The following is a 23,792-nucleotide window of genomic DNA, read 5'->3' on the forward strand; positions in this document are numbered from 1 at the left end:
CAAACCTTGATAAAACTCATGGAAACTTCTTTTGTTGTTAGATTTAATAATAGAAGTTTGATTGAAGTTTTGTGATAATGCTCAATGTGACGAAGATAATATTGAAGCTACTTGAATAACATGACATTCTTAATCATAATAAAAAAAAATTATGATAAACACTTCTTAAAATGCAAAACTATATTTGTCGAGACATTTATTCTCTCTACATATAATACAAACATGTTTTAGGGTCATTAGTTCAATGCATTTGCATCAAGTTTCTGATTTTCCATTAATTATTCTTTGAGGTAAGTTCAATGTAGTACATTGCATTCAGTTTTCAATTTCTCATTAATTATTCTTTGATGTTAGTTCAATACAGTTGCATCAAGTTTCCGATTTCCCATTAATTATTATTTGAAGTTAGTTTAGTGAAATTGCATCCACTTTATAATTTCCCGTTAGTTATTCATTAAGGTTAATTCAGTACAGTTGCATCTAGTTTTCGATGTTTCGTTAATTAGTCTTTGAGATTAGTTTAATGCATTTGCATCCAGGTTCCAATCTCCCGTTAATTACTCTTTGAGAGTAGTTCAATACATCTGCATCTAGTTTCTGATTTTCCGTTATTTATATTTTGAGGTTAGTTGAATGCAGTTGCATCCCATTTCCGATTCCCATTATTTATTTATTTAGGTTAGTTCAATGCAGTTGTATCAAGTTTCTGATTTCTCATTAATTATTATTTGCGGTTATTTCAATACATTTGCATCCAATTTTCAATTTCATGTTAATTGTTCTTTAAGGTCAGTTCAATGCATTTGCATTCAGTTTCTGATTTTTGGTTAATTATTCTGTGAGATTAGTTTAATGCATTTGCATCCATTTTCCGATTTCTCGTTTATTATTTGATAATATTGCATTTGCATCTAGTTCGATTCAATTAATTATTGTTTGAGCTTATTTCAATGAATTTGCATCCAGTTTTCGATTTCCCGTTAATTACATCTTGAGGTTAGATCAATACATTTGCATCCAATTTATTATTTATGCTTTGAGGTTAGTTCGATGCAATTACATCCGGTTTCTGATTCCCCGTTAACTATTCTTTGAGGATATATCAATGCATATTTGCATTTAGTTTTTGATTTTCCACCAATTATTCTATGAGGTTAGTTCAATGCAGTTGCATCCGTGCGGTTTTGATTTTCATTAATTATTTTTTGAGTTTAGTTCAATGCATTTGCATCTAGTTTCTGGTTTCCCATTAATTATTATTTGAGGTTTGTTTGGTGTATTTGCATACCGTTTACGATTTTCTATTAAATATTTTTCAAGGATTTGCATCCAATTTCCAATTTTCTGTTAGTTATTCTATGGCGTTAGTTTAATGCAATTTGCATCCGGTTTCGATTTCTAGTTAATTACTTTTTGAGTTTAGTTTATTGTATTTGCATAAAGTTTTCAATTTCCGTTAATTACTCTTTGAGCTCGGTTATGTATTTGAATCCGTTTTTGATTTTCTTTTAATTATCCAATGTGGTGTGTAATACCAACTTCTACTAATCCATCAGTAGTGTCCTTGTAAACATGACATAAAAATAATTATATTTGATTTACTATGTTGGATCATCAAAGATTATATAGTTCGATTTCCGTTAATTATTATTTAAATTATGCATGACTCACTATGTGGAATCTGCAAAGATTATCTATGAACGGGTATTGTTATATTAATTATTAAAAAAATATTTACAAATATGCATAACTATTATATATTAATATTATATTGATCACTCATCCAAATTTCTTATAACGTGAAAAAACCTCACTCTCCATTAAAAAAACTCACATTTGATAAAACCCTCCAACTTCATTTTGTTGTTTAATAATAGAAGTTTGATTGAAATTTTGTGAGATTGCCTAATAAGGCGAAGTTCATATATATTGACGCTACTTGAATATCAAGGAGTTACCAATCATACGGAAAGAGATAAGATAAACACAATTCTAAATACAAAACTATACTTATCGAGACATTCTCACAACATATAATTCAACTATGTTTTGAGGTTAGCTCAATGTATTTGTATCCAGTTTCTGATTTTCCATTATTTATATTTTGAGGTTAGTTCAATGCAGTTAAATCCAATTTTCGATTCCCGTTATTTTTTTTTAGGTTAGTTCAATGCGGTTGCATATAGTTTTCGATTTATTGTTAATTATTATTTGCAGTTAGTTCAATACATTTTCATCCAATTTCCAATTCCCTGTTAATTGTTATTTGAGGTCAGCTCAATACATTTGCATCCATTTTCTGATTTCCCGTTAATTATTCTGTGAGATTAGTTTAATGTATTTGCATACAATTTCCGATTTTACGTTTATTATTTAATAAGGTTGCATTTGCATATAGTTTCCGATTTCCCGTTAATTATTGTTTGAGGTTAATTTAATGAATTTGCATCCAGTTTCCAATTTTCCGTTAATTATTTCTTGAGGTTAGTTCAATACATTTGCATCCAGTTTATTTTTTAAGATTAGTTCAGTGCAGTTGCATCCGGTTTCCGATTTTCCGTTAATTATTCTTTAAGATTAGTTACACGCATTTGCATCATGTTTCCAATTTATAATTAATTTATCTTTGAGGGTTAGTTCAATACAATTACATCCAGTTTTCGATTTTCCGTTAATTTAATCTTTGAGGGTTAGTTCAATGCATTTGCATCCAGTTTCCAATTGCCCGATAATTATTTTTTGATATTAGTTTGATGTATTTGCATCCAAGTTTTGATTTACCATTAATTATTCTTTGAGGTTAGTTTAATACAGTTGTATCCATATTATGATTTTATATTAATTACTTTTTAAGATTAGTTTAATGCTTGCATTTGCACTCAGTTTCCGATTTTCCGTTAAATATTATTTGAGGTTAGTTCGATGCATTTGCATCCAGTTTTCGGTTCCCCATTAATTATTTTTTGACGTTAGTTTCATTCAGTATTATATATGTTTTAAAATATTTGTCATTATTGCTTTGCCATTATTTTTTTTTTTTCGTTATTTTCTATTGTATATTTTGTGATGTTATTTTTTGTATAATTTAATTTTCCACATGTAATTTGTTTTGGATTGGTATATAATTTATTTAAGCCCAACGTTCACTTTAACTGAATCTCGTTATTATATATATAGTGTTGAAAATTTATAAATTTATAAATTTAATTGGAATATGTCATAATTATTGTGGTCAGAACAGTGATTTTTGGAATCCTTGACTATGAATAAATGTTTAAATCCCGTTGTGGATGACGCATCAAATCGAAAGGATTTTAGGAAAATCGTTTTCGGTGGAAACTATTATTTTTAGCAATTTAGTTTTTTGTCTCATATATTTTTTTTTTAAGTAATTAGCTATATTGTTTAGGAAAAGTTGGAGACTCTGTGAAACTCTATATGGGATTATTTTTCTGTAATTAATTATAGTATTTAGGAAAAGTTAGAGACTCTCTGAAACTTTAGATGAGATTGTTTTCTTATTTATATATATATATATATATTTTTATAAGTAGTAATAGAGTATGCGAGTGTTCCAAAAAATAGACTGGTGATGGTATAACTATAATATAGATCTAAGGAATTGGAATACATAATAATTATTGTGGCTGTAATTGTGATTTTTTGAATCCTTAACTGAATAAATGTCTAAATCACACAGTGGACGGCGCATCAAATCGAAAGGGTTTTACAAAAATCGTTTTTGATTGGAAGTTATTGTTTTTAACAATTTATTTTTTGTCTCCTATTTTTTAAGTAATTAGCTATATATTGTTTAGGAAAAGTTGGAGATTCGGTGAAATTCTAGATGGAATAGTTTTTTCGTAATTAGCTATAGTGTTTAGGAAAAGTTGGAGAGTCTGTGAAACTACAGACGGGATAATAGAGTTTAGAAAAAATTGGAATCTCTATAAGGGTATAACTATAATATATATCTAAGGATAAAGATAAATATTTGTTTCCTATTTTATCTCCTACTTTTTCTTAATTAGCCATGACACGTGGACACTCTAGAAACGCTTCCTCAATTGAAGAGGTAGAGCTATAATATATATATAAAGATAAGTAAAAGTAGGGGTGCCAATGGGTACCCGATTATCCGGAACAGAACCAAAACTGAATTAGGGGTGATAAAAGAGCTGGGCTGGGCTAGCCCACCCCTCAAACCATAAAAGCCCTCATGATTGAGGGCCGGGTCAACCCGCCCCTATTTTGTATTGAGGGCCAGGTCAAGTAGGATTAGGGCAGGTATCGGGTCGGGTCAGGTCAGATATGGCTATATCCGAATCCGAATAGTTTCATCATATTCGAACCCGAACCCAATTATATCCGAAATCTAATATCCGAACCCAACCTGAACCCGATCAAATCCAACTAACCCGATCAGATAACACTAAAAATTCAAAAAAAGCCCAAAAAATATATCTGAATCCGAACCCAAATCTGAACCCAACCCGAATAAGTAAACTGATATAAAAATCAAATCGAACCCGAACTATTAAGAGTCGAATTCGGGTCAAACCCGACCCGATTCCCTGTCCTAAGTAGGGTCAAGCATGAAAACTCAAGCCCTTAACCCGCCTCTCGGCTCTCATTTTTTAGGGCCAAATGAGGGCTGGGTCGGGCACGGTCTAATTATACTTTACTAGTTTACTTTTTTTTTTTTTTTGTGATTTTTTTTTTTTATCATACTTTAATTATAAATATCAATTTTAACTAAGTATTTGAAAAAAAAATAAAAAAATAGATAGAGATGGTGGAAGAGATGATAAACTTAAAACATCTACATTTTTCATACTTAACTATGTTGTTAGGTTGGATTTGCTTTTATGTATGACTTATATGCCTATTATTAAATCAATTACAAAAGCGCATATGTTATGTTATGCTCTAATTTATCCCCTATTGAAAACTAATTTAATTATTTTTTTATATAATTTAGATAATTATAATATAATACATAAATATAATGTAAAACAACAAGAAAGCGTGATTTTCTTTTAGGATTTACACAAACATATAGTATAGTACATAAATATATAGTACAATACATAAATTATCACCCCTATTTAGGGTTTACACAAAATAATCATAGTTCACTTATCTTTTTATATTTGACCTCTTTTACTCGAATTACAAAATACCCCATATGATATGTGGTAAACTACCATTATTAAACATCATTTGTATTTAAAATATTTAGTTCAAATAGGAATAATTGTGATACCCTACATATATAATGTAAAAAAATAGAATATATTTTATGAGTACTGAGGGCTTGGAAGGGCCAAATGAGGGACGGACCCATGCCCTATAACTTAAACCCAAGCCCGCCCCTCAAATCTGTGAGGCCCAACTTTTGAGGGTTTTGACATGCATTTTTGAGGGCCTGAAGGCCAAATTATCACTCCTAAACCGAATGCTCCGATTCTGGGTCTTACAAAATTAGACCCATTTAAAATGGGTCATTAAAAATCGAACCGATAAAGAACCAAAACTGTATAACCGAATAGTAAAAAACCCGTGGGTACCGGAACCGATTATTATGATTTCGATATATAAAATTTAGTATTATATTACATTTAAGATAATCAAACTCATATATTATAATATAAAATATATTTTTTACGTGTAAAAGTCTATTAAATATATAGAGCATAATAGTGAATGTGTGTTGTTAAATGTATATTTTATAATTATACGTTAAACAAGTGTATCATAGATGTTAATAATAATGTCAACGTGTATATTATGAATTAACTAATACATTTTATATTTATTAACTTATGCACGTGTATATTTAAATATGATACACATGTTTGATATATTGTGGTACACACACTTATTATAAACCAATATATAGTGTTTATGTTAAAAATTAGTGATGAGATGTAATTGTAAGACGCATGTACTCGCATGTTCGATTTAAAATGCAAGTTAATACAAGTGTACAAATATATGTGTATGCACGTAAAATATATAAATGTAACAAATATATGTGATTACACGTGTACACGATCGAGTTAATACAAGAAAACAAATATATGTATATGCACGTAAAAAAAATCAAAATTATAAGGTTAGATATTTGATTATTTTAATTTCTATATCAAAGGTTTAAATTATCACATGAATAGTAAATGCTTTCACGTGTATGATTGATATGTGTTCATAATTTGATGTAAATATGATTGTTGATACGTCACTAATTGTACATAAAATATTATCATGAAAAAAAAAAAAACAACAACAACAAACAAACAAGTTTTAGTGTTTAAATGATTGAAATTGTTTAATAATCATAATAAATAATAAAGACCAGAATTAGAACCGAAACCGATAAAAATCCGTATGTTTTGATGGTTTTGGGTTGGGTTTTATAATTCTCATACTAAAACCATTGAGAACCGAAACTAATAGAACTGCAAATATTAAAATCCAAACCGAAACCGCTAAGACCCGACCCAAAACCAACCTTTTGGCACCCCTAAGTAGAAGGACAATTTCAAAAAAATCTCACTATTGTATTTTCTAATTACCATATGACAAATTAGCTATTTATATGACCTTATCGATTAATCCCTTAGTATGTATTTGTTTACTGACAAATCTATAGTTGGAAAATCTTTTAGGTTGTGTTTGTTTAGTGGCAAATTAATACTAGCAAACTAATATTTTACAACTAGAAATTTGTCAGGCTAATTTGTAGTGGGGAAATTTTAGTCTGCCAGTATTTGTTTGTAAAAATTTGTAGTGGGAAAATATGAGATTTGTTAGTTTTGTCAGTATTTATTTACATGTTTTGTTTTTTTCCGTGGCAAACGATATTTCAACTTTTTGGAAATATATTTTTTAATTCAATAAAGTATATAAAAAAAATGAAAAATGAAATACAAATACAAAAATAAAATTAATGATAATACAACTCGAAATTAATAGTACTCATACTATGTCTTCTCAAACAACTATAAAATGAACTCAATGCAATGAAATTTAAAGTATTTTCTCCATACATTTTCAATTATTGTATAATTCGTGTTCGTTTTTTAAGAACAAAAAAACAGTGAGAGAGAGAACAAAAGAAAAAAGAATAAAATGAAGAAACCGAGAGAAGAGAGAGAGGTGACCGAGAGAAATAAATGAGAAGTACGTGTTGGAGAGAGGTGTAAGTGAATGAGAGAGGGAGAAGAAAGAGACAATATGAGGGTAGCAAATTTTCTAATCCTAAAAAAATAATGCTCATTTTCCTAGCAAAAGAGTTTAGGAGGGAGGTGAAATATATTTTCCCCTTCTAGTGAAAATTTTCATTTTTCATTTGCCCACAAATACATAATAGTGTGGAGGTGGATTTTATTTTCCCCCTCCTAGTAGAAAATTTCATTTTTCATTTGCCGTCAAATAAATAAGGGGGATTTTGACTTAACCCTCCAAAATTTGGTAGCGTTTTGACTAGACCCTTCATTTTAAAAATCACTTGAGTTTGCCCCCCACTCCGTCAATTTTGTGTGTAACAGACGTTTGTACTATATATATTGACCATTTTGCCCTTTTTGAAAAAAAACAACATTTTTTTTTTCGTTAAAACAAATCAAGTTTGAGGTTTACTATTAGTTAGTGTAAACCCCCCAAACATCAATATATATGCTGGATATATAAACCCCCCAAAAAAAAGTGGAATTGGATTCGAAAAGCATCCTCGTCAGCTCTAAGCAGTATAAAGTGTTGTTCAATGCGTATTTCTTGAAGCACCTTAAAACAATTGAAATCGTAGATTGTCGAGTTGCAGATGAGGATGAATTACACACTGTGAGATATTTACTTGAAAACGCCATCTCCTTGAATAAAATGAAAAATTGCATACCACCTTAGCGTTAAAGAGGATGTAAACTTTCGAATGCTGATTGTTGAAATTCGCCAATGGTTCTCCCCCAATGCAGGAATTGAGTTCTCCTAAATCTTGACAGGTGAGTACCGTAGTCTGTTGCTACCAATCCCTCCCTCTTGTAGCACCCACTTAGTAATATTAAAGTAGGTTATGATCTTATAGATAACTTTACTAACTGGGATCACAAGACAGTCAAGCATGCACAAACTTACTTGGGATCCGTTAAGGCTTACTCAATCTTTGTAAATTGAAGTCACATTGATATAATTTATATGGCATTCGTTTAGGCTTACTCAAAACCCATTATGTTTTAATGATTACACCTTTTATTTAACCAACAGATTATCCCAAATAAATCACACTCACTTTGTTTGTGATTTTTCCGACCCCAGGGGAGTTTACTCAACCCATTCCCCAGCTTCCTGCACTGCTCAAGTAAGTGTGCGACTTTGTATGAGGACCTCCTTCCCTTCTGCCCACTCTCCGTTCACACGGTTATCAAAGCGGATGAGAAAGGGTGGGCAGAAGGTACACCACGAGCCCTGTCACACCCCAAATTTCGACATAATTCGGAAAAACATTATTTGTTCCGACTCTTCGATCTCCGAGGTGTGATGCACTCTCAACTCCCAAAAACCCATAAACAGTTTAAATATGCGGATAAATAAAAACGAATACAAATTTTGAATTAATAAAAGTCCTCTTCATTATAAAATTTACAAAAGAAAATACAAATAACTTTGTCTCAACAGAAACTCTATATCACCTCAAAGGAAAACAAAGCCTATCTTGAAATGCGACGCTTAACACAAACCCGAACGAAAGAACCAATCTTCTTCAACACTAAACTGTCAAGACTTATAAACGTGTTCATTTAATGAACACACCCGATAAACAAACATGCAAATCGGGATTGACATTATAAAAATCTTTGGTGTGAGTAGCCCTAAAATACAACATATACTTATACCAATATATACACAAACCATAATGCAGTTAGTTCCTCCACCGAAGCCTTTTAACTTTCCACGACTAATACAACATCTTTAAGTTCAATAACTAAGGCAGGTAGTTCCTCCCCGAGGCTTTTAACTTCCAACAACTAATACAACATACCATACGCATAATAAAAAGGCATTTAGTTCCTCCCACGAGGTTTTAGGTTCTAACTAAACTACTAACCCACCCAAACATATACAATCATCTATCTAGAGATATATCATTTACCAACATATTACCATAATTATATTAGTTTAGACTTTCTTTGTGTGTCCCTAAAATTCACGTCAGATCTATGTCTTTACCTAGTTTCCCGGCTACCACAATCGCTACCCAGCGCCGAACATGTACATCCACATGCCTCCCCTTATATAATGTACCACTCGGTTACAGAACCACCTCGGCGGGCGGGATGCGCGACACTGTAAATCCTCACACGGAAGCCATTATATAAGTAATGCCCCTATTCGGCATAAAATATCACGCGTCTCGTTCCAATATTTGCGAACGGAATAATCAAGCCACTATTCGGCTACGATTGCCCAACACATTGGTCAATCAACATCTTATATATACAACATCTTATATATCACATACGCCCACACAGGGCAGATCACATGAGTTGTGGTAGTCAGGTTCTAGGATTTTCGTTACGTAATTTATTCAGGTGTCATACATTAATGACTCACAATCATTCCACTATATCACGTGCAGGTCAATTACCTTATTGCACTAAGCCACAATATTTAGAAATATCTCAATTATATCTCATAACCACTTTCATTATTTCACGTGCCAATATATTATTGCACTACGCCACACTCCCGTGGAAAAATATTCATCAATACTATACTATCTCATAGTAGCATCTCACATATATAATAATGGAGCGGTGATACATTTATTTCTCCAAAACTATTGCATTTAATATATACATCCCAATATATCATATGATATCACAATTGCTTCAAACGTATCGCATATATTTTTATAGCGTTTTAGGAATAATATATCTCCTATAGTTTCTATCTCAGCACGTGTCAAAAATACACAACATCAATGTCAAATCTTTCTTAGATAAGGACTAGCCAATTTATACAAGCTTCCACAGTATTTTAGCATTGGATTTGTCCGTACAATATACAACATAAAACGTAGCACAATTAGACAGTCCACAATCCACAATCAAAGCCCAATATATATATGTTTTACACACTACTCACGTCAAATCATAATTAGATAATGACAAACAACGTTATATAACGTTCGACAACATTTTATTATTATAATAGTCCATAAAATCAAATATGAGAAAAACTGTAAAAAGTCAACATTCCACAGTCAACGGGCAAAGTCAAAGTCGACATGTCATGGTCAAAGTCAAACTGGCATGGTCAAAGTCAAAGTCTAATGTCAACGGTCAATGGTCAAAGTCAACGGTCAATGGTCAATAGTCAAAGTCTAACTGTCGTTTCCATGTTCAACAGGTTCATGGTCATAGCCATGGTTCATGGCTAAGGTCAATGTGCATGGCTCATGAGCTCATGACCAAGGTAATGGTTCGGACCCAACTAGCCAAGCCCAAACCTTAGAACCCGAAAGTCCAAAACCAATTATTTATTCCACCTGACCCAATCGGAATATATATTAAGTCCTATGGACTGGCCCAAAAACTTTAGACTGAGCTGGCCCAAAACACAACTGAGTTCGGCCCAAAAATTTAACTGAAATGGCCCCAAACAAAACAAATGAAACTGGCCCAAACTTTAATTTAAACCGGCCCAAACTAAACAAATAGGAAATGGCCCAACCCACTAGCTAATATCAAAACCGAGCCCAACAACTTAAAATAGAATCCGGGCCCAAACAAAACTAAAATATTTCGGCCCAACAACCCTCTAACTAGCTAAGGCCCAAACCGAAACTAAAAGCTTTGGCCCAGGCACAGGCCCAAGCCTCAGGCCCAGTCGGTCAACAGTGTCATCTTCTTCAACAGCCACCACCAAAACCGGCTACCACCAATTCCGATCGCCGCTCCTCCAAACATACCCGAAAATGGAGAGGGTAAAAACCCCCACCACTTTAACAAAAGCTAAAACCCCAACTCTTAAATCCACCATCTTCTCCAAAACTAGATCTCAAAGTTTTCGACCTCCATTAATGGCTTCCACAACCTATCATCGAACAGCCCTCGACCCTCACTAGCTACCCATCACCCACAACCCATTCAAAAACACAACCAAACCCAACAACAAAGTTTGAATGCCAGTGGGCGATTTACTATCGACCGCCATTAACAGAGCTTCGTGAGCCGGCGACTCCCATTACAACCCGTTCGCTGACCCATCATCCCCTCAATCAATCCTCATAATCCCAACACCAACAACCCATTCCAATAGACAACCAAAACCCAAACAACAAAATTTAATTAAAAATTTCGGTCGCCGCCATTAACAATGGTTCAAGCTTTCTCCAAGCTCCAATGTCAATAAACCCGACCCACTCGATCCCCTCACGATCAAAATCCCACAATCATAATCCAACCTCGCCAACACGGTAAATCTAATACTACGGTTCAAAATAAAAACCGGGCACTTCCTCGACGCCATTAGAGCCATTAGCGCCTGCTTAGAGTGTGGACTGAGCTACAACAGTTCAATAAAAAAATCAATATTAAACTCCCTCAATAACCCAACCACCGTATCTCGATCCGATACGGGCCGGAGGAAGCCGCCATTGACACTCCTCGAAGCTTTTACAGTTCAAAATAAAGAAGCCTACACTATACTAACATTAGCCCATTTAACACTTGGACATTCTAGAGAATAACTACAGAAAATGAACGAGACATTAGACTCGTCATTATAGTAGAATAACTTCTGAGAAAATGAGCTAAAACCTTAGACAATAAAATTTTGTTCAGATATTTAAAACTATAAATCCGTTGAAATAACAAAATAGCTACTCACGTATTAAAACCCGAATTTAATCCTCCTAGTCCAATTACGCCCAACGGAAAGCAAACCTTCTAGCGGCCTCCATTTTTAATATTTTTATTATCTTCAAACCCCTATTCCAGAAACAATGTGTTTATATACTTGGGTTGAAACCCAAAACACAACGGACTTCGGGCCCACAAATCAGGCCCACAAATCTCAAATCCAATCCAGCCGATTTTTAAATAAATAAATAAATAAATAAATAATTAATAAATATGTATTTTAAATACGGGCGTTACAAGCCCTCTGTCCCACACATCTATCTAAAAGCAAGTGTAGTTCACCGATTCCACACATTATTTGCCTTTCGACATAAACATTTCCCTTAACCGTAGTAGGCGAGCAAGTAAACTATATGGGTTGTTTCCAGAGGCATTCTTTAAAACATCAAAACTAAGTTTTTCACTGGCAGTCTTCGGGAAGTTGTCTCAGCTCGGCCAAAAAACGCAATTTTGACTCATCAAGATTCAATCTATTTGGGACCCCAACCTCGCCAACGTTTTCATCGCTTTCGAAAGCGAAAAGAGTAGAAAGTAAAAGTTCAAGAAAGGAAGAGAGTCGGACTCACCTCGAAAGTACTACCAACACGGGATTAAGCTAACATAATTTGAAATATTCAGCTCGAAGTTGAATTTTTTTATTTGGAATTAACTAGTGGCTTTATTTTGGAACATTTTTAACTTCTAGAAGTATCACGACGATAATACTTTCCCTAGATGTGGGGAACTAGTGATCCTTTTGAACCTACTTTTCATGCAGTAGTGTTTTTACCTGTTAGAAATCATAAACCTAAAAATTGGAGGGTTTATGCAAATAGCATATTGACGTTTGGGTGATTTATACTAAATAATAGTAAACCTCAAACTTGATTTGTTTTAACAAAAAAAAAAAAAAAAAGTTGTTTTTTTTTTTCAAAAAGGGCAAAATGGTCAATATGTAAAGTACAAACGTCTGTTACACACTTACACACAAAATTGACGGAGTGGGGGGCAAACTCAAATGATTTTTAAAATGGGAGTTTAGTCAAAATGCTACCAAACTTTGGGGGTTAAGTCAAAATTCCCCAATAAATAATAGTGTTTGGAAAAGTACACATAAACAGTGGCAACTGATGTTTCTAGAGGCAAAATACAGTTTGCCACCAAACAAGCACATCCTTAGTCCTTACAATTTCGCTATGCCCATAGTGTTAGCATATGTTGTAGACTATAGTTTTCTACCATATCAATTATATTTTTCCTTAGTTCCCTCAAATCAAACAATTATGGACTGAACGTTTTTTATTGTTGATTCGTAGTCGTTTTATATCATGTTCAGTTTCAATTTCCCTCCGAGATCACATCTGTTTAGTTTTTCATTTTGAAACTTGTGTGAGTGTGCATTGAGTTAGCGTGTCTCATGAAAAATCCATGTTGATTGCATATATATCATTTGAACAGTGCCGCAAGCATTCCAATTTCCAAACAGTTAAAACGGTTAAGTTGGGTAAGTTAATTATAACTAACTTACTGATGAACAAACCAACTTATTATTCCAAACACCTTCTCACTAGACCATCCAACAACCATGGACCCACCACGACCAAACTCAACTCATGCAGCAAATATATCGAAGCACGTCGCTTATTTGACAAACTGTCTAAGAGAACTTCCCCACTCTACAACGTTATGATTAAGTACTACACTCAACACCATCAGCCTAAACTAGCACTACACCTCTTTACTGAAATGCTCACTTTGGGTCAGCACAAACCTGATAACTTCACTTTTCCATTGGTTTTTAAGGCTTGTAGTGATTTGTCCATGATTAAAACTGGTGAAACGATACATTGTAGAGCGTTAATGAGTGGTTATGAAAATAATGAGTATGTGCAGAACTCTTTGATTACAATGTATATGAACTGTGGTGAAATGGAAGTGGGAAAGCGGGTTTTCGATATCATGTATGAGAAGAAGACTATTGTTTCCTGGAATAGTATGATTAGTGGGTATGCTTTGAATGGATGTGTTAAGGAAGCTTTATTGATATTTGACAAGATGGTGGATAAAAATGTTGGATTTGATCCAGCAACTGCGGTGTCTGTTTTACCGGCTTGTGCTTCTTTGAAGGATTTGCGTAGGGGAAGGTTGGTTCATGAGTTGGTTAAGCGGAACGGTATTGGAGATTGTGTTGCTGTTTGGAATTCATTGGTGGATATGTATGCTAAATGCGGTTGTTTAAATGAAGCGCGATCTGTTTTTAATGAGATAGTTGAGAGGGATGTTGTGTCATGGACGGCGATGGTTGGAGGGTATGTTCTAAATGGTGATGCAAGAGGCGCACTGGCCCTATGTTTTCCTATGCAGTTGGATGAGATTATACCTAATTCTGTGACGGTGGTTAATCTTCTCTCAGCATGTTTAAGTTTATCTGATCTTAAATGTGGAAAATGCATACAGGGGTGGGTTACAAGATGTGGGCTCGAGTCGGATGTTCTTGTAGAAACTTCCTTAATTGACTTGTATGCCAAAAACAACCGTATGGATCTTAGTCTACGAGTTTTCAGAAAAACTTCGAGGAAAAGAACAGTCCCATGGAATGCAATTATTTCTGGTTATGTTTATAATCGGCTTGGAAAAGACGCAATAGAGATTTTCAAACAAATGCACGTGGAAATGGTGGCATCTGATTGTGCAACCTTGATCAGCCTTCTTCCTGCTTATGCTGATATGGCAGATCTGCAGATGGCAAAGAACATACACTGTTACCTATTAAAATCTGGATCATATCCAAGAACTGAAACCTCTACAGGTCTGATTGATATTTACTCAAAATGTGGAAGCCTAGAATTTGCTCAAGAACTTTTTAACGGGATACCCGAAGAGGACAAGGACATTGTTACATGGAGTGCTATCATAGCAGGGTATGGAATGCATGGACATGGTGAGGTTGCCATTTCCTTTTTCGATCAAATGGTGCAGGCAGGAATCAAACCAAATGAAGTAACTTTTACTTCAGTATTGCATGCATGTAGCCATGCCGGGCTCGTTGATGAGGGTCTACGGTTGTTTAAGAGCATGGTTGTAGATCATCAAGGGACACCTTGTACTGATCACTACACTTGCATCATTGATCTTGTCGGTCGTGCAGGCAGACTGAAAGAAGCCTATGAGCTAATTAAATCAATGCCACTTAAACCTAATCATGCTGTGTGGGGTGCACTATTAGGGGCTTGTGTGATTCACCAGGAAGTTGAACTAGGACAGGTGGCTGCAAACTGGCTTTTTGAATTGGAGCCAGATAATACGGGGAATTATATACTGATGTCGAAACTCTACTCAGCAGTGGGAAGGTGGGAGGATGCAGAGAATGTGAGGATGAGGATCAATGACAAGAAGTTAAGAAAAACACCAGGCTGCAGCTCTGTTGGCGTTAGAGGTATGGGGCATGAATACATCTAACCTGTTTGCAGAAGGTATATGAAACAACTAAAACTTATTCATGTGTACATGGGTTCTGGATGGGGATTCGATTTGCCTGGTGGTACTATCCTGGTAAGACCCAAAAGAAAGTATCTAGAGATAATCTACATTAAACTTTTATTAAAACTTCTTTTAAATGCATTGTAACTTTTAACTTTTTACGTAATGTGATTGAACTGTCATTACTGCAGTGAGTTTCCTCTTGGCCTCAAAGTGATCCTTAGATTGCATTAGTAGGAAGAATGCATAAGAATTGACCTAGAACACTTTTGCGTCCTTGGATTGCATAGAGTTGCTGGTAACAACATAGGCTGAAAGCCTTACACTTAGGTTATAGTCCTCTTATTGAGTTTCCCCTGTAATACAGTACGCTTGAGCTTCCTATCTCTGTTAGTTGATTGAGCCTGTAGTCTAAAGGTGGCTGTAATAGTTAGTACTTCCAATAAGCTAACAAATTCTGCTCTGTCAGCATCTCTGTACACGTGATATCTCAGCTTTGCCCTGTTCTTCCATCAGCTCCCCTGTCTCTTACTGTGTTGAAAGTTGTACACGGTAACTGTCCAGATTTCTTGATGATTTCTGATGTATTCCCTGAATCAGTTGCTATCGTGATTCTTCAGTGTATTAATCTGAACTCTGAAGTCAATTTGATACCATTAAGTTATTGGTGACAGCTCAAGCTGTAGCACCCTTCCCATCGATCCTTGAGCTGCAAAACATCCAAGTACTGTTGCTTCGTATCTCTAACTCCTTCACACCCTGCCTATGTATAGTTAGATTTTTATCTGTGTATATCTTAGTTTTCCCTGGATGTGGAGAATGGCTGCAATTGCGTAGTTATACGAATCCACTCTTCCATGTCCCTAGTCTGTGCATCCTGTCACCACATTGTTTTACCTTTATTTATAGTTGGCACATTCAAGTTGCCACAGTTCCACTGGGGACCTACTGTGAGACTGCTGACTTTTTAGTTTTTAGTATCTTCCTGTCCTGGACACCTATCTCAGGTGTCATGGAATTTTAGGAGCCAAAAGATTATCCTACAGCCATAAGTCATGTTGTAAGTAGGTGTTAGTACCGCCCTCATAAGATTCTTGATTTCCTGATCCTTGTTTGCAGGCATCAAGTCTTCTGTATGTTGACCAGCCCACTGGAACTGGTTTTAGCTATAGTTCAAACAGTTGCAACCTTCGTCACAATGAAGAGGGTGTTAGTTATGATCTCTACAATGCAGGTTTTTTTCATCACCCTTTATTTGTTTCTTTGATGTATTGAATCTGATCGCTGGCTGTTAAAATTGCAATACTGTTAATCAAAGTAGTGATACCACAGTACATGCAAATAAGCGCATAAATATACACTTAATTGAATTTCACGAACTTTGTTCACTTTTTGTTTTACTAGAAGGCTAGAATAAGCATTTAAATTTTTGACTTTTTCCTGTTAAAATGGCTTTAAATTAGTCAAAGTACACTGATGCCACAGTATGTGGAAATAAGAGCATAAGATTGGTAAAATACACTGGATTGAATTGCGCAAACTTATTTTGTATGACAAAGAATGCTAGATTAAGCGTCTATGAACCTTATGATGCTCTCCATGATGAGATCGTTTCAACCAAATAATCCTTGAAGGATGTCAAACACGCAATGCAATGTAGATACTATTTATTCTTCATGTGATATTATGATTAATAACCTATTACAGTAATCAAACTCATTAGTCATTACACATGGGATGATTATGATATAAAGATAAGACCTAGTGACTGAGTCACTGAGATGTTTCTCGATGACTGCAGGAATTTTTCAGCGAGCATCCTCAGTTTGCAAAGATTGATTTTCAGTTTTTCACAATACCAGAGAATCATATGCTGGGCACTACATTCCTGCATTTGCTGCTTGTGTTTACCAAGGAAACAAAGCTAAAGAGGGGATTCAGATAAATCTTAAGGTATTGTCTTGGTTTTCTACCTGGTTCAGCTATTTGGTCCACTATTTTCTTAATCTGACCTTACACAAATAAAATTTGGTTGGATAGGGCTTTGCCACTGGAAACAGACTTACTGATCCTGCTATTCAGTAGAAAGGACACACAGATTATGCATTGGACGTGGCTTTAGTTAAAGCTAAAGAGGGGAGTATAAACAAGATCCTTGAAGCGTGTGAACTAGCAATAAAGCGTTGCGGTACTCTTCTTATTACTGTGGCTACTTTATCTATTTTTATTTATATACACAGTTAATGCAACCCGACATGAAAAAGGGTGTGGTTCATTTCCATCCAAAATTACCTCATGGGTCGTAAACAAAAGCTCTTAATGTTGGGTAGAACTTGAAATTGGCGGTTGGGAAGCTTCCTGTATGAAAGAAATGATTAGGCATTTTCTTGGAACAATAGTATCACCATTTTTATTTTAAAATCATGCAAATCCATCAAACAACCATTTCAAGTACATGCCAAAACGGTCCTCAATGGTATAAACAGCCACATCTTTTATCTGAGTAGACATTTATTTTTTTCGCACTCTCTGGTTCACGTCTTCGTCTTGATCATTCTCGACTTCTTCTTCGGAGTATTGCTATACCCAATATCTTTATTTATAACACCATGATTAGAGGTTACTCTAGTTGTGAATGCCCTCCTCCGTCTTTTCTAATTTTTAAGTCCATGGTTGATGATGTTGTCGTGTTTGCTAACAATTTTACTTTTTCAATTCTTGCGGGAAACATTTAAGTGCCAGTTTCAGAGAAAAAATGGTCATGAATCAGATATTTTTGTTAGGAATTCTCCTATACATTTGCATTCAAATTCTGGATATTTGGTGACTGCTTTGAAAGAGATGCTGTTTCTTTTAACAGAATCTTAAATGGTTATGCTAAACATTGTCAATCGAACTGATGTTTTTCGTATCTTCGGAGAACTGTGGAATTCAGATGTTGGGTTTGATGAGTATACTGTTGGTGCTTTGTTATCTGCTTGCTCAGTATTGAATGGTTATAAGGCTAGGAAACAGATTCATGTTTTGATCTATAAGAATTTAAAACTTGGGATTGTAATGGTTTCCTGGATTCCGTGTTCTGATGTCCACAGAATAAAACCGCATGTTGAACAATACTTTTGTATGGTTTATCCTTTTGGGGGAAGCGGACATGTGAAGGAACTCAAGGAAGCATATGATTTCATCAAGAAAATGCCATTTGTTGCAAACTCTTTGATTTGGAGATCTTTGTTGGGTTCTTGGAAAAGTCGTAACAATGAAATTGGTGACAGAGCAGCTGGAAGACTTTTCAAAGTAGACCCTGCTCGTGGAGCACCTTACGGCGTCATCTATCATGCTTACTTATGCAAACAGATGGGAAGATGCTGGAAGAGTAAGATTATTGGATGATAGGGATATCTGAAAACCACCCAGATGGAGCTACATAGAAGCAAATGGAACTTTACATAGGTTTTAGGCAAGTGACAGATTGCACCCACGGACCAAAGAGGTTGACAAAATGCTTGAAGATATGGCTGCCAGATTGAAATCAGATGGATATGTCCCGGAGACAACAAATGTCTCGTTTGACATAAACGGGCAAGAAAAAGAAACTGTCCTAACATATCACAGCGAAAAATTGGCTCTGGCATTTGGATTGATCAATTTGGACCCCAGGGCAACTATAACTGTAGTGAAAAACCTTCGTATATGTGGAGATTGTCACCCGGTGTTCAGGCTCTAAAATTTATAGAAGAGAACTAGTAGTTAGGGATACAATGAGGTTCCACCATTTTAAGAAGGGATTGTGCATTTGTATTTCATATGGACTTTTGGTAATTAAGTTACGGTCTTGATTCTCTGAGGGACAAGGCTTGGTATTCAAACCTTCTCATTGCTGTATGTATACAAATGCAAATTAGCGACAGCAGTATGACAGGGTGTTAAGAAATATTCACCTGAAATAAAGTTTTCGATTGTTATTCTGTGTCTTTTAGAAAGGGTTATCGTGTCTACGAACTTTCAATCAACCCAACCTTGAGGTTGATGCTTTGGTTTTGTTGTCATTAATTTCTATGAAAGATGCACTTGAATCAGTCTTGGTGACCAGTTGACCACTTGGGATGTGACTAAAATTATGTCATTAATTTCAATCAACCCAAACTTGAGGTTGATGCTTTATCAACCTTCTTGATAAGAAGGTTTAACCATGAAAAATTCAAGTAGAAGTATTTTATTGAGACCGTAAGTCCTTAACATCTCTTAATCTGAACTGCAGGCATCAATCTTCTGTATATTGACCATCCTGCTGGAACTGGTTTTAATTATAGTTTGAACAGCCCCGACCTTCGTCACAATGAAGAGGGTGTTAGCAATCATCTCTACGCCTTTTTTCAGGTATGTTATTATCCTTTATTTGTTGCATTAGATGAAATAAATGGTTATACTTTACTCGGAGTACTGATGTCTGATGTCACCATACATGGAAATAAGACCATAACGTTACACTTGATTCAACTGCACAAACTTATTTTACTTTTGTTAAGACTAGAAATGCTAGATTCAACAATTTTTAACTCATGCGTATATTCTGATGATCTCATGTATACGGCACAAATCCCTGAAGTATGGCAAAGCACGCAACTCAATATATATTTTGTGTTTTTGCTTATGTTATAACCTATTATGGTAAGTGAAAGCTTATATGATGAAAAGCCTGTCTATGAAATGAATATGTTTAAACCACATTCTGTTTTGTCTTTTGCCTTTTTGAATGTGTTGTTCTTGCTCTCCATCTGTTTTCCTTGTCGGCGATTTGAATTATTTCTTGTGCTGAATAAAAGAAGTGTTTTTGGAAAAGTTGGAATAGTTGAAAATTTCATTCAACCCACATTATTCTGAACACTAAGGATCTGATATCCAACTTGGATATGGGGTATGGAATGTTCAGCAATTTTAGGGTATACGTTACTATAGCTGTATTTTGTAATGTATGTTGATGTGGTAAAGTTTGAACTGGTTGAGTGGTGTCATCAAGTATCATAAATTTTTACTAGTCATAAAGATAATAATTAATACTGATAATTTAACAAAATAAAACAAAATATGAAAATCCTTGGTTTCCCAGTTAAGATGGAATGAGTATGATATTAAGCCCGAAAGCTGAGATGGTTTCTTATATTAGGCATTTGTCACCGATGAGCACCTTCAGTTCGCAAAGAATGATTTCTACTTTTCTGGAGAATCAGACGCTGGGCACTACATTCCTGCCTTTGCTGGCTTGCTGCTTCTGTTCGCCAAGGGAAGGTAACCAAAGAGTGGATTCATATGAACCTGAAGGTATTGGGTTGGTTTCTTACCTTCATTCAATTATTTGGTCCGCTACTTTCTTAGTTGAGCTTACATAAACAAAACTTGATTGATAGGGCTTTGCAATTGGCGTTGGACTTACTGATCCTGCTATCCAGTACAAAGCATAATGATTTTCATTGAATGCGGGTTTGATTAAAGAGTCTCAAACAAAAGTATCAACAAGATCCTTCCAGCATGTGAACTAACAATAAAACTTTGTGGTACTTCTCTTATTACTTTGGTTACTATTTATTTTTTATGTATTTACAAGTCCATCTTTATAGTTTGTCTTCATGGGATACAATGTTATGTAATATGTATCGGGTTTTCAGTGTATATTGTGTGACACGTTTGGAGGCTGTCTATTTGTAACACGTTGGAGGTTGTGTCCATTTATCAGGCTGCAATGATACAATGAGGTCAGAGGAGCTCAAATAGTTAGAAGAGAGCTGCCCGTTGCTACTTTCAGAACCGCTGGAGACCATTGCCATGGTGGACGAAGATTCAGTCAACAATCAGGTATAGGACTAGCAGTAGCAACATTGCCCTTGGCATAGACCACTGGGCTGATTCTTATGGTAGGCGCATGCCCAGGTGACATTAGTTTGTCAGTCACAAAAGAGTAAGGGTGGAATTTGAGCCAAGCGGCTCGGGCTCTGTCATTTAGTTAAATGAGCCAAGTTTGAACCTATATTATAGCTCGTGTAACAAATGAGCTCTATGAAGCTCGGCTCGATAAGCTCAAATAGCATCTTTGCAGTGTAAAATAACCGAGCTATTCGGGCTCAGCTCGGGTTCGTTCATATAATATACGAGCCAAGCTTGAGCTTATTTCAAAGCTCGCTAAATAAATAAATAAACGAGCTGAGCTTGAGCATAGTAAAGCTCGGCTTGATTAGCTCGAATTCCACCCTTACAAAAGAGGGAGTGAATTCCGTCATTTCAGCAAGACCCTATCCATGTTAGAATGAAATGAAGATGATTTTTGTCCTTTACTCCACATTCCTTCTTCTCCTTCTCTTGTGCTTTGGGGTTGTGATGAGTCTTGTCTTTTTACTAGAATCGTAGTTAGCATTTTATGTAGGGGCAAGCAAATGGATGCAAAACTAACTAAATTCAAAACCAACACTCAAGTAATTACGAAAATCTGATTGATATTCAATCGTGTTCTAAGTTCCAACATCACTTGAAGTACCAAATCAAAACGGTTTCAGATATGGTATTGGTTATTTTTTATTGCCTTCGGTCTTAAAGACCCGTATTCCACTTGAATAACTGTTGCAATTTGCAAGACATAAGGAGAGTGAGGTACTTCTATATGGACATTTACATGATTATGATTGTACTACTGCGTATAAGAGAAATGATAGTATTGTTGTTTAATTATTAGTCTCGGAGGAGCTTAACAATGCTGAAAATCTGACCAGGTGAATGGTTATACCATTGAATCCTGTGTCAAAATGATGGTAACGGTGTTCCGATAGACATTGACGCACGCGTTGTCCTCCTCAAACTTTGTCAAAGTTTAGCTGAAGGGGTCATTATAATGGCACTTCTCTTGCGTTACGGGATATGAACACAGTAATCTTCTCTTAAAGCAACGACCATTTCCATGGAATTACGATCAAGTGGGACCTTTGTCAACAAAAGTCCAGCCCTTTTCTTCCAATTTCACTTGAATCATTTTTGACATATGCCATTGCCATGTTGGATAAAGATCATAAAAGTGCATATTGAGTGGACCTCGTTTGACAAAAAAAATACATGTTCATACATTGGCAGATTGGCTCTCCTATTATATATGCTTTGCCAAATGGTAGGTGCTGTCAAAAGATGCTTTGTTATAGATAGATAAATAAATGAAATGAATATTATCGAATATTGTTTCCTTATTTTTTTTTGTTGGTTGGTGAAAAATATGTTTGAACAGTTTCTTGGATTCATCGTTTTTGAGCAACAAGACCAACTCTTCGGTTATATTTTATAAACTTGGGCAGATTAAGAAAACATCCAAATTAAGCCATTGAAAGTTTATTCACTTAACTAATGAAACAAAATAATGCTCAAAACAGTGGATATTTTATATTTCTTCAAAAAGTCTGAGACAAGTGTACAAGTTTATAGACATTCTAGGCTTCTAGCTGTGGAATCTCATCCAAAACTATATTGCTTGGCTAATTCCACTTCAAACTTTGGATAATTAAGTAGGGCCATAACAACGTTAATTATTGAGGTCCCTGATTGGTGGCCACTTGAAAGGGTAAATAATTTTGACTAAGTGGGTAAAGTATGATTCATCTTTAGATCCATCTTTAAGGTAAAGGTTGAATCTAAAATTTAACAATGGTAATTTGAAACTTAAAAGAAGTGATGCTCATCAATAATCCATAAAAGAAGTGCCAATCTGGCAATTTGTACCTTACACCTGAACAGGGAATGGAAATGATGATGCATGGGACTTAGGTTGCGACTTTGGGGCGGCACTCACGGCAGTGGTGGCAAATACAACCGATATGTTCGGCACGTTATCAACCCGAAATCATAAGTAGTCAAGGACACCGTTTGACTTATTTATCGGGAGAATCAAAAATCAAAACCAACAATGTTAAGGATACACATGGAATAATATGTGTTTCACTTGTGTGTAACTGTTATATATACCGTGATACAATGCAACCACAAAGCACAGGACATGGAGGGCTGATCAGAGACAAGGATGGTAATGTTCTGCTGACATACAATGGAAGCTCTAAATGTCGGTCCATTCTATTTCAGAAACTTTTAGGCAATCCTGGAAGGACTAAAAACAGCAGAGATGATAGGCATAAACCAAATTAAGACCAATTCAGACTCACTGAGGGCTATCAGAATTGTCAATGGAGCAGAAACTATTCCTTGGTTCTGTAGAAATGTGAGTAGAGACAAGTCATATCTTCAGAGAAATGAATCGAGCAGCTGACTTCCTTGCCAAGGCATGCAATATGGGTGATCAAACAATTATCTATAGTATAGGACCTTATCCTAAGCTCTTAAGTGAAATATTAGCTGATGATGCTAATGGAGCTAGTTGTATACAAC

The 23,792-nt window shown here is 35.2% G+C and overlaps 1 protein-coding gene across 3 annotated transcripts; it reads left to right on the forward strand.

Moving 5' to 3' along the window:
* Nucleotides 1-13,034: 13,034 nt before the first annotated feature.
* LOC147487379 (pentatricopeptide repeat-containing protein At5g39350-like) lies at nucleotides 13,035-22,650 on the forward strand. Of its 3 annotated transcripts, none has more exons than XM_086573402.1 (8): nucleotides 13,035-15,339; nucleotides 17,185-17,336; nucleotides 17,424-17,571; nucleotides 19,642-19,760; nucleotides 20,548-20,702; nucleotides 20,789-20,935; nucleotides 21,115-21,233; nucleotides 22,105-22,650. In XM_086573402.1, the coding sequence occupies exons 1-2, from the start codon at nucleotides 13,332-13,334 to the stop codon at nucleotides 17,220-17,222; spliced, it is 2,046 nt and encodes a 681-aa protein (XP_086429528.1). In that variant the 5' UTR covers nucleotides 13,035-13,331; the 3' UTR covers nucleotides 17,223-17,336; nucleotides 17,424-17,571; nucleotides 19,642-19,760; nucleotides 20,548-20,702; nucleotides 20,789-20,935; nucleotides 21,115-21,233; nucleotides 22,105-22,650. The 3 variants fall into 3 exon arrangements, with proteins under 3 accessions (XP_086429528.1, XP_086429530.1, XP_086429529.1); XM_086573404.1 differs by lacking the exon at nucleotides 22,105-22,650 and adding an exon at nucleotides 16,503-16,617 and having other exon boundaries at nucleotides 13,035-15,455; nucleotides 21,115-21,714; XM_086573403.1 differs by lacking the exons at nucleotides 17,424-17,571; nucleotides 19,642-19,760; nucleotides 20,548-20,702; ... (1 more) ...; nucleotides 21,115-21,233; nucleotides 22,105-22,650 and adding an exon at nucleotides 16,503-16,617 and having other exon boundaries at nucleotides 17,185-17,327.
* Nucleotides 22,651-23,792: the final 1,142 nt, after the last annotated feature.

The sequence above is a fragment of the Coptis chinensis genome, chromosome 7 (assembly GCF_015680905.1).
Source record: "Coptis chinensis isolate HL-2020 chromosome 7, ASM1568090v1, whole genome shotgun sequence".
NCBI classification, from domain to species: Eukaryota; Viridiplantae; Streptophyta; class Magnoliopsida; order Ranunculales; family Ranunculaceae; genus Coptis; species Coptis chinensis.

What these genes read in the sequence shown, in the direction of transcription:
- LOC147487379 (XM_086573402.1), top strand. Translation starts at nt 13,332, where the DNA reads ATGTTGATTGCATATATATCATTTGAACAGTGCCGCAAGCATTCCAAT. An exon ending in CAGCTCTGTTGGCGTTAGAG is followed by an intron (nt 15,340 to 17,184) that starts GTATGGGGCATG and finishes CGATGACTGCAG; the next exon opens with GAATTTTTCAGCGAGCATCC.